The sequence below is a fragment of the Cyprinus carpio genome, chromosome A16, assembly GCF_018340385.1.
Source record: "Cyprinus carpio isolate SPL01 chromosome A16, ASM1834038v1, whole genome shotgun sequence".
Classification (NCBI taxonomy): Eukaryota; Metazoa; Chordata; class Actinopteri; order Cypriniformes; family Cyprinidae; genus Cyprinus; species Cyprinus carpio.
In genome coordinates, this window is record NC_056587.1 from 19,818,324 (window position 1) to 19,830,697 (window position 12,374).

A 12,374-nucleotide genomic window follows, 5' to 3' on the forward strand; every position below is an offset into this window, starting at 1 on the left:
CCTCATGTCATTACAAACCTTTCTTACATGGAACACAAAATGACATTTAAAAAAGGTCCACAAAAACATTTTCTATAAGTTTAGGAAGATTTGTTATTATTCATGGCATTCCAAACGAGTCTTACAGTCCTTGCGGATTTCTGCTTTTGCTTTCTGTTTTCATATGTACCAGGCCAGTAGTTGGTGCTGTCACCTTGTTAGTAAAGGAAGTGACGATTATACCATAATCCACACTATGCTGAAGAAGCGTTAGCAAACTCTTGAGCAGCAACAACAGTACCATGTACGCTACATTGTTGTGTATGTTTGTTCGTTCTTGCCTTTAAAATCCACACGTACTGCGCATATCTACATACCTAACTAGTACTACGCACGCGCATGATGTCACCGTTTTCAAAGATTCTCGTATTGGGTGTTTACACGGAAACGATAACGGTGGCGTTTTCAAAAAATTTGCACTTTGAAACCTGTTTTCAAAAATATGTGTTTTCAGTCCCCAAATGCCATTGTCATGTAAACGAACAGTCGAAACCCATAAAAAGTTTTCAGTTTTTGGCTGAAAATGTTGTCGTGTAAACAGCCCATTAGTGGTATTTAACCATATTGGGATATATAAATATGTACATACTGTATTTATGTTTGTGTGTATAAATATAGTATATCTTTATAGTATATATGAAATGTATATAGATAAATCAGTATGTTTACCACAAAAACAGCATTTTTAAAAGTTGCAGGAACTATGGGAAAATTGCTAAATGTGGTGACGAATCTCCCAAATTTGAAACACTACTACTTCTACAGCCATTTTTCGAGATTGACAGCCCCTTCAAACTGAATTTCCTTCAAAAATCCTCCTTTTGGGCCCCACAGAAGTAAATAAAGGCATATGCATGAGGTCGAGTAAATTATGACATATTTCATTTTTGGGGGTTCGCTCCTCTAAGCTTTGTGCTTCATGCAATTCTCTTCAGTAGGAAAACATGCCTTTCACGGCTGCCTCGCCGATCTGGAGGTGCTGTAAACATCCTGTGAGTTGTTCCTAGCTTCGGAGATTAAGTGTGAAGGCAGGACAGTATATCCCTCTGCAGGGGAGCGCACTGGCCTTAAGCCCGCAGCTCATTCTGCCGCTGCTTCAGTAAATATGAGGCACTGGGAGTGATGACTCCAGATTTCAGCGACAGGCCCAGAGAGTTTGGCGAGCTCTCCGACCCAATCAAAGTCAAAAGTGGAGGGATAAAGCAAGAGCAGTAGTTTTCTGTGGTGTTGACCTGGTTAATTGAAAGCCTTCACATATTGGATGGAGGATGTATAATGTATAATAGATGAGAATAGCGGCTGTTCAAGGTGTGTGAAGTCCGCTTTAAGCAGACACAAGCATGAAGAATATGATGATTTTGTGTGTGAATCTCACGGCTCAGGGGTCAGGTTTAATGAAACATGGAAGTTAACAAGGTTAAAAACTGAAATGCTAAGCGTTCACGTCTCTCAGAAGGGTGTTGAATATTAAACTCACTGCTATTAAATAGATTTATGCAATCTAACTTAATTATTAAAGAAACACATGCAATAAGCCTTGTTAGTTGATGCTTCAGTTAACAGTCGGTATCAAGTGAAATATTTCAAGAACATACTACACACACTGTACTGTATGCATACAGATTATTTTACATACTTTATACAAAACAGCTTCAATGATGAAATGACATGTTTAGTGCATAAAAACAACCTCCTAACCTAGTTTAAAGAAATAGTTCACCCAAAAATAAAAATTGTTATTATTATTCCTAACCATTCAGAGTAACCATGGATATGCATGTGTGTGTGTGTGTGTGTGTGTGTGTGTGTGTGTGTATAAAAGAAAAACACTATAGTCCACTTGATTTATGTACAATATGTCTAGTCATCTGAACTCATACAATGCATTTGTCTATGGAAAAACTCTGAGATAAAATTTTGTAATTACCATTATTTAAAAAAAGAGAAAAAACAAAAACAAAAAAACAAACAAACAAACAAAAAAATTTGGAATTGCGTGACAAACTCAGAGAATTCAGAGTACGGAATACTATTCAGAGTAAGGTCAGAATTGCGAGATGTAAAATCAGATTTGGGAGAAAAAAAGTCAACATTGTAAGATATAATCTCAAAATTCAGAGGAAGACAAAATTGTGAGAAATAAACTCAAAATTCAGAGAGAGAGAAAAATCTAAATAGCAAAATTCAGAGAAAAATGTCAAAATTCTGAAATGTAACTGCGGTAGATTTACAGAATTGTAATATATAAAAACTTGCAATTGTCAGAAGCCAAGCTTTTAAATAGTTGTCTATATACAAATACAAAGAGAAAACACCCTGAAAGCTTGTAAAATTAAAAAGTTAGAGCTTAAAAATGAATGTAATTTGCAGTGTCAGTAATTTGCATTCTTGCTGGACGCTGACAATAAATTTTGTTTATCTGATTGACCCAAAATGTCAACATGTTCTGGCTTGACCAGTGGCGTGAGTTTAGGGCAGGACTGCCAGCTTATCTCCAGCTCTAAAAGGCTTAAACCAGCAGCAGTCTCTCGCAGCTGTGTGCTCTGCAGGCCGTGTTTTGCATCATGTCTGAGTGAGATTTGCAGTCGCTCAGCATGTGTTGCACGTAGAAAGGCCCATCGCTCAAGCAGGTCCCTAAGGCTGTCCGCGCCTCAGTGTGGATGACAGAACCGCGCGTCACTGCTGCTCATCTGCACGGCTGACCCCGAGGTGAACAGCAGTGTTGCCAAGTATAAAGCGTTTCCTCCAAAACACCACCTTTATTCTCGGCCAAGGTGCTTTGACAAGACTTCCCAATCTTTTCCAACTAACCTTAACCTATTCCCCCCAGCAGCTGCTTACCGTTGTGTTGTTAACTGATCTGAGAGAATATCGACTAAAGCTTTGCTCTGAAAAATGTCTCTGTAAACACATCAGAAAAGTACTTTACTAACATGTAGACAGACTACAAAACAAAACCTCTGGAAACACTAAAGGGAAACACTAAGACATTATCATTAATGACTAAAATCAACTATAAACTATAAACAAGTGACACTCTTGAGAAGCAGACTCACTGCTCTCCTCTCGTCTGGCTCTTTAATGAGACACCTGAGCTTGTTTGTCTTTAATAGGTTTTGACAATTCATGGAGAAAGAAACCTTCCAGTGCTGTTTTACAAGTCTGCTTCTGTCTGGTGTCTTCCTGCATATGCACATATATATAACAACTACAACTGTCATCCACACAGACGAACAAATGTTTCCTTTCCTCAAACAAGAACTGAACGCTATACATTAACCTAAAAAACTCAAGTTTCCATAGTAGAATACAATTAAATCTAATATAATACAGTTAGAATTTCTATTGTAGATAAGGTTAGTCTTAACCTTGTACTTAAGGTTTGGTTAATCGATTCCACAATTCTAGTCTAATGTGAACACGCATGATATTTAAGTCTTGTGGTGGTAACTGCAAAAAAAAAAAAAAAAAAATATACGTTATAATGAGTTTTTAATTTGTCTTTTCCACTAGTTTTCAAGTATAAATAAATAAAAAACAAGTGGAACAAATCTGCCAGTGCACTATTTTGACAACGTAAAACCCTTTTCATAATGAGAAAAGTTTTTGATTGAACATTTATATTTATATATTTTATTTCAGCTTTATCTTGATCCCAAAAACATTTCTCAGTATCAGTCCTGAGGGAAAGGGTCCCACCCATGAAAAATTTGTCCTGGACCTTGTGAATCTGAGCAAATATCCTGCAGAGCATAACTGGACATATTTATATTCCCAGTAGAAATTTATATGACTTTTCCAGGCCTGGAAATCACATTTTTTAAATCCTTTGATACTCCCATGTGTGTGAAGGACTGGCATGCTAATCTCAAATAGGTCACTGGACACTGACAGTCTTCAGCTGCACTGTCTGCAGATGCTGAAAAGAAGAGCAATGAAGGAGAAACGGAGTGTGAGATGAGCCCTCGGGCACAAATACCTCATGGCAGACTTCACCATCGACTGACGGGAGGCGTGCCTGAGGGCCTGTTCCGGCCAAACATCACTCACAGGCTATCATCCATCCACGCCGGGCCCAAAAATGGCTTTCTAATGACTTGGCATTACGTGCTATTAGGACGCTACATTGATGTTTCTCTGCAGGATCTCATCGAGCAATTTGCTCTCTGTGTTTGTTTTCAGAATTGTAATGGCCCCCATTTTCATGTACAGTACGCAATGCAGATTCCTTTAGCTAACAAGACAGTATTGCGTGTGGAAAAACAGGTCTAAATGTAGATATTTATGCTCATATCCATCAAGGACTAATGTTATAATGAGGATGGTGAGGACTTAAAAAAATATCAATCATTCCAAGCAACAACTGTCAATAGTGTTTTAGCGCTAATGAGAATGCCGGAGGAAGGAAAGTTTCCTCTCAGGGATTTGTAAACGGATGTAAGCATGTGGTCTGCCAAAGAAAATCTGATATTGGCTCAAAAAAAAAGATGAAAAAAGAAGAATAATGGTTGAAAGGAGAGCGCTGAATGCCACAGACAGAAATAACGCTTATCGCAAAGCCAAGATTGAATCAGTGCTGAATACTGCGGAACGGTTCCAGTGATGGAAAGACCTGTGAAATACAGTATACAAACATATTAAATGGAACACTGGCATTATTTAATAGGGGAGAACAGCTGGTAATGATTTTACATATTTCACATTACATGTGTCACAATAGCTGAATACCTAAAAATAGCAAAATTTTCAATGAAAGGGATTTCAAAACAGAGTCCAGGGACTAAGAAGGGGTTTCGGGTCCGTGAAAAATTTCTCAATTTTTTTTAAGAGCTATGCACTATTTTATTCCATCGACAGTCCTAATATTTAACAGCAAGAAATACAAATTTCCGTATGATTTTGAATAAATAAATAAATAAATACTATTAGTTTCTTATTTTGCAATAATAAATAATAATAAATATTATCTATAAATAAAAGAATATTAGTTGTTGCTGTTGTAATAATAAATAACTTATTTGATAATTAAACAATTTAAATGATTTTTATGTTTTTTATTAACAATGAACAGTTATTTTATATTTATATATTTAAATATTTATTTAATATAAAAATAATAAATTTGGCGGTCCATGCAGTCCTCGCCGAACCCGAAAAAAATATGTATTTTCTTTTAACTAAATAAATAAACTGTTTATATATATATAAACCTACCAAACCTCAAAAGGTTTGAAAACTTGTGGAAAAAAAAGGTGTTAAAAATTGTGAAAAACTAAGAAATAATAATCATTTATATTCCAGTTATCAGATAAAGTCTCAGTGACTGTTCCTGCAAGAGGGTGCTCAAAGAGAGCGTTGTCAAATATTCATAAATCTCCTCTCTCTCTCTCCAGACGTGTGAGAAAAAGTTGCGGTTAACCCTTTGTCTTTGATGCCTTCCTTCAGAAACAATGGCCCCTTTACAATCCAAGAAGCCTTGGCAACTACAGAGCAACATCTGTTTGTTTGTGGCACTCAATGCCTCGGCAAACCACCAAAAAGTCTCAGTATCGTAATTTCAAGAAAAAGAAAGGCCTTCTAACTCTGTACCTTGGCAGGTGGGTAAGGTGCCGCTCCAGGTGCCGTTGTGGGTGCAGGTGCGGATAACGGAGCTCCTATTCTCCATCACAAAACCGGGTTGGCAGGAATACGTCACATTCTGTCCGATGGTGAAGTCCTCTCCGAACCTCAGGCCGTTGGCAGGTCCGCCTGGATCCCCACAGCTGATCACTATTAAAGCAGAAGAACGACAGCGTTTGGAAGAAAGCGCATTATGGAAATGTATGTCTTGAGTCAGCGACACCATTATCTGTGTGAGTGTATATGAAGAGTCTAAACACACTACATCATTAAATTGTTTATGGATTCAAGACAATCCCCCCGGAACTAAAACTAAACAAACAATTATTCTGGATGCTTCTGCTACAGTTCTGCCTGTCGCACTGAGAGCTTAATGGTCAAGCCTCAGGTTAGATGCTACAGCTGAAAAATTTTTTCATCCTACAGAACAACATCTTTAGTTCAACAACACTTAAGACTATCAAAGTATTTTAAAATAATTTATATAATACTATCATTGCGATAATATTCAGTAGTAAATAATAATTTTACAGGTTATATGCATCAGAGGTGTTTGCCAAAGAAAGAAGCTTCTTAAAAAAATATAAAGAAATCGTATTGACCCCAACCTTTTGAACAATAGTGCATCTATATCATTTTACAATGCTAATAATCAGATTACAGTTACTTTTATGTGATTACATATTCACACAATGGCAGTAAATGAAATATAAATGATTGATTTTATGATTAATCTTTGCTATTTTTTCCCCATTTTTTATTCAAAGGCCTACTGCTTTCAAAAATATATATCAATTATAATTTTATATTTTTATGATTTAATTAATTAGCTTGATCAACTTATAAACACCCTGCAGTTCCTTCCCAGCACTGGTAAGCAACTACTTAGAAACCACCTAGAACACCCTAGCAACCATATAAGATATCCAAAATAACATGTAGAGATGAATTGCACTGGATTAAGTGCCTGTTACCCTGAATTTGCATGAACAGGACAGACTGTCAATGGTTACATGGCATTTTAAAAAGACAAATTAGAGTTTTAAAATGCATGTGAACACAGTGCATTTGAGGCAGGACTTCCTGTTCGACCAATCAATGACAGATGGAGGGAGTGTTTAATTATATTCATCATTTGTGCCAATCTGAAGTGACTTCACCTTTAACATCCACAGTTTATCTTGTCACATCAACAAAGAGCATCACATCAGAGCATTGTGTAATGTCATGTGAAATTCACCGCAGTCCTGCAGCACTCCCCTGCTCATTATTCTCCCACTACCCCGACATCAATCTCGCATTATATGTCAGCGTGAGATTGATTGTGCCTGTCATCTCATCCTACTATTACTAAGACAGCGGCAGGAATAAATCTCGTTCCATTAATGAGATTGCTCATGAGGTGAGCAGGGTCCACATCTGAGCAACAACAACCCCATGATAAGATGGTTGGGCTAATTACAAATGGGCATCTTGTTATTACGGAAAGTCTTTCCTGTTTGAATGCCAACATTTATTGAGAAACACAGTTGGGGGGAAAAACAAAACATATGAAGGAAGACTTGAACGTTGCCAACATGTTTGAGTTTTTCCAGGATGTAAAAGAACATCTTGAGTACGTACGGGTGCAGTTGGGCTCGCTGCCAGACCAGGTACCGTTCGCCAGGCACTGACGAGAGGGAGAACCTGAGAGCCGGTATCCATCCACGCATGAGTAGATGATGGAGTGAGAGAAGGTGGTGCCGTGAACACGCAATATGTGCCCATTAGCCGGAGTTCCAGGATTCCCGCATTGAACAGCTATTGAATGAAAAAGAATCACATTAGCAGAAAAGCACATGTCCAGCTGGGTCATTCCTTTCATCTAGGACTTTATGAGTACGATAGCCTTTGAAAAATTACCATGTTTGTGATTACAGGAAGTACACCGTAAAAAAAAAAAAAAAAAAAAAAAAAAATTGTAAATAAGATTACTGAATTAAATTCAATGTGCTACTTGCCATTTGTGTGATTATTATTATTATTATTATTATTATTATTATTATTATTTAAGAAAGTTATATTATATCAGCTATTTCTGATTTAAAAAAAAATATATATATATATATATTTTTTGCATAAAATGCCAATACAAAATGCCAAGAAAATTTGCTTTGGTCAAGTGTTGTTGTTTCCGTTAACTAAAACTATATATATAAAAAAATATGGTTGTTAATTGAAATAAAATGGAAACAAAATAAAATAAATAAAAATTTGATTCAATAAGACAAGGTCAAAGTACTGAAATTACAAAACTCAAGTAAAAATAAATCAAAACTAGAGAAATTAAAACTAAAAACACACACAAAATTAATAAACATGACAGCAGCACATAATACAATTATTAAAACAAACAAATTAAAATGAAAACTGAAAAATACAAAAATAAAAGCTAATTCAAAATATTAATAAATAGTACAATAATATATAATAATAACAACGTATAATATGAGTAGATATATGTATAATATGATATATATATATATATATATATATATATATATATATATATATATATATATATATATATTTGATTAGGGCTGTCAAATGATTAATCACGATTAATCACATCCAAAATAAAAGTTTTGTTTTCATAATATATGTGTGTATACTGTGTAGATTTATTATGTATATATAAATACACAACACATGCATGTATATATTTAAGAAGAATATGTAATGTTTATATATTAAATATATTTATATATAATATAAAATATAAGAATATAAATATATAAATGTATATACATGTAAATATTTTCTAAATATATAATTTATGTGTGTGTATTTATATATACATAATAAATATACCCTGTACACATACATATATTATGTAAACAAAAACTTTTATTTTGGATGTGTGATTAATCGTTATTAATCATTTGACAGCCCTAATATATATATATATATATATATATATATATATATATATATATAATATATTATATTATATATATATATTATATATATAATATATATATATATATCTATATAAAACATTTGCTAAAAATTGGCAAAACAAACTTTCAGAAAATTTGCTTCAGTTTAGTGTTGTTGTTGTTAGCTATAACTAAAACTATTAAAAATAATTTCTGTTAAGTGAAATATGGGTAAAATAAAATAAAATATAAATATTAGATGAAAAGCTTAAATGAAAAGGATAAAATACTAACTAAAACAAGGCTTAAAAGAAATAAAAAAAGTCAAAAGCACATAAAAATACTGAAACTTTAACTAACATAATAATAATAATAATAATAATAATAATAAAAGAGATCACACTTTAGTTTGAGGAACAATTCTCACTATTAACTAACTATTAACTATGGTTTTTGCCTCAAACTCCTAATTTTTTTGCTTATTAAATGTTCATAAGGTAGTTGTTAAGTTAAGGTATGGGGTAGGGTTAAAGAATCGAATATGGTAACGCAGAATAAGGCATTATTATGTGCTTTATAAGTACTAAGAAACAGCCAATATTCTAGTAATATACATGCTAATAAGCAACTAGTTAATAGTGAGAATTGGTTCCTAAACTAAAGTGTTACCAAAAATAAATAAACATAAATAAAAATCTAAAGCTAATTCAAAATATTAACAAATACTATAATAGTACTTTATTAAGCACAACTTGATTGTTCTGTATTCATTTGGATTGATTTCAAAGAGCCTGATATTTTTGTGAAGCTAATAGATTTCTTTTAGTTTTCTCCCCTCACACATGGGTTGAGTGGGGTTAAACTGCAGGAGATGTCGGTGTTTGTTCGGCCTGGAAAATCACAGGGGGGCATGATGGGATTTAATGCAAGACAAGCTGTTAGACCAGAGCAAAAACATTCAAGCTTGAGAAAATTCCGCCTCCTGGGACCTGCGTGCTAACAATCTGTAAATCTGTTTTATAGCCCAGCATGGTGCTGGACCGCAATAACCTGCCACCCTCGAGATGACACGGACAATGCGTCAGACTAAAAGAGCTGCAAAAGCAGCAGAAAAAACACTTGTGCCATTTCCTCAAAAGCCTCTGGTGCAAGGTCGTCTTTTGCGTGAATTACAGAATGCATGAATGCTGTGACACCGGCACAAATGTTTGACGAGAGAAAAGACTTGTCATTTGATGCATATCAGTGTCTTGGTGTGTACTTGCACTGCTCCTCGCTGTGGTGTGCATTCATTATTCATGGCGTCTAAAGTAGTTACTTACGTTTGCAGATGGGCTGACGGCCCGACCAAGTGCTGTTGGGGAAGCAGATCCGTTCTGCCGAGCCGTAGAGTGTGTGACCCGCGGCGCAGGTGAAGCGCACTTTGGCATGCTGCTGAAAGCTGCCCTCCTCTCGGGTGGCATGGGCCGGTGTGCCCGGATCACCGCAGGCGCCCCTTTTATCACCTGTGGAGACAAGTGCACATATATTCTAGATACTATACTATTCTGCATACCATATCCTCATTTTTCCAGCTAAAGGGAGCATGTGTATTTTTCTACTTGGATAGAAGCAAACTGCATGTACCTTCTCAAAAAAAGAAAAAAAGTTCACAGTAAGTTACTGGACGTATGTGCACCCACGGGAGACTGAAACTGCAGACTTGGTCAATATGTAAGACGTAACGTACAGTTAGTCAGCCATTATTACAAGGGTCCTGTATCACCCTGGAGGGGTTCATTTCACCATAATGGCCAGCAGAGTCTACACTATCTTGCTTATTAGATGGCAACACTTACTAAATAAATAAATAGATGGATATGAAATATTGATTTGAGTTTAAATAATTATCTCCAAATGGCAAACAGTTTTTTTTCTTCTCTTGTTTCATAACCTCACAAGTTTTCTGTATTTTTAAGTTATGTATTAATTATGCATTTGCCAATGGATTTTTAAGTATATTCTCTGAAAACAAGTCTTAATATATTACAAAATTTTCCCAGTAAGTACATTTATCTTATTTTAGGGATGTTTAGATATTTTAAGTGGAAACATTTTTTTTTTTTTTTTAAGAAATTAATACTTTTTTTCAACAAGGACACATTAAACTGATCAAAAGTGATAGCAAAGACTTTTATGTGATATAAAAGCTTCAAATAAATGCTGTTGTTTTGAATTTTCTATTTATCAAAGAATCCTGAAAAATGTATTATGATTTCCACAAAAATATTATAAGCAGCACAACTGTTTTCAGTATTGATAATAATAATTGTTTCTTGAGCAGCAAATCAGCATATTAGAAAGATTTCTGAAGGATCATGCGACACTGAAGACTATAGTAATGATGCTGAAAATTCAGCTTTGATCACAGAAATAAATGCCATTTTAAAATATATTCAGTTATTCAGTTTTACAAGCCAGTTATTTTAAATCGTAATAATATTATTGTAATAATAATATCACAATATTACTGTTTTTACCATATCATTTTGGTCAATTAAATGCAGCCAACAACATGTAACACACACGCACACACTTGCATTTGTGGTTTACAGAGACTCTCCTTTGGCGTAATGGTTTTTATACTGTACAAACTGTATTTTCTATCGCCCTACACCTAAACCGACCCCTTACAGAAAACAATGTGTGTGTGTTTTCAAAGGGGGTAACTAGAAATAAATGGTTTAGGCCATTACCATGTTATCTAGACAGTCATTTGTAATGTAAAATGCAACCCTTTTCTCACCTTTCAGACTGAAAGTCTAAACTAAAATTTGATCACAGATGTGACTATAGGGATTAAATGGATTAACGAAAGACCATCTGACAGCAAAACAGACCTGCTCAGTGATGTATTAGATATTATTAATGCAAGCGGGACCAACACTGCCCTCAAACCAGTTGAGAGCTTCATTTGGCCACAGAGAAGTTTTTCAGCGTGCCGAACTGCCACTGTTCAGATAAAGAGCAGTTACGGAACAGAGGAACACTTCCTCTGTTCTCTGAGCTGCCACTCACCATGCTGTTTCAGAAGAATTAAAAAGAGGAACTTTTTGTGCGTGAAAATACTATTTGAATGAGCTTACACAATCTTTTTGCTCACCTGCCTTGTAAGATTAGGTAGAGATCTGAACTATGACAGCCGATAGAAAAAATCAAAACCAATAACAACAGCTTTTTATTACTGGAAAAATCTACTACTTCTTGCATTTCATCTCCGCTCTAGCTCGTTTCCTAGTCTAGCGTTCTAATAAACATGTACACTATAAATATTACTGGCTCTGTGACGAATTGCTTATGCTCCTCTATTGTGAGTCACTTTGGATAAAAGCATCCGCTGAATGCAGAAATAATGAATAGCTTAGCAAAAAATAAATAAGTTTGTACTTTATGCTGCACTTACCTCCTTTCATGTCTTAACTCGCATGACTTAATTTCTTCCATGGAACAGAAAAGACAATGTTTTGAAGAACGCTCATAGTGCTTATTTCCTCATAAATGTAAATGGATGTTCTCCAAGTCTTCTGAAGACATTTGTGTGACAAACAGACTAAAATGTAGCTCTGAAATCTCATTTCTGTACATTCAATTCTATTAGTAAAGTACATTTTACATGTTTTAGGAAATGACATTGATTTAAAGTGACAGTGAAGACTTTTATATTGATACAAAATAATTCTATTCCCCCCAACAATTACACAGAACAACTGTTTTCAACATTGATAATAATAATAATTGTTTCTCGAGCAGCAAATCAGC

The 12,374-nt window shown here is 34.8% G+C and overlaps 1 protein-coding gene across 3 annotated transcripts in view; it reads right to left on the bottom strand.

The window, feature by feature from the left end:
• csmd3a (CUB and Sushi multiple domains 3a) overlaps positions 1-12,374 on the bottom strand; it is a 227,044-nt gene that overhangs the window by 19,946 nt on the left and 194,724 nt on the right. For all 3 annotated transcript variants that reach the window (XM_042773196.1, XM_042773197.1, XM_042773195.1), the window contains exons 57-59: positions 9,899-10,081; positions 7,282-7,458; positions 5,629-5,808 (exon numbers count right to left, since the gene is read on the bottom strand). In XM_042773196.1, coding sequence (XP_042629130.1) covers positions 5,629-5,808; positions 7,282-7,458; positions 9,899-10,081 — 540 coding nt within the window. The remainder of the gene's footprint in view (positions 1-5,628; positions 5,809-7,281; positions 7,459-9,898; positions 10,082-12,374) is intronic.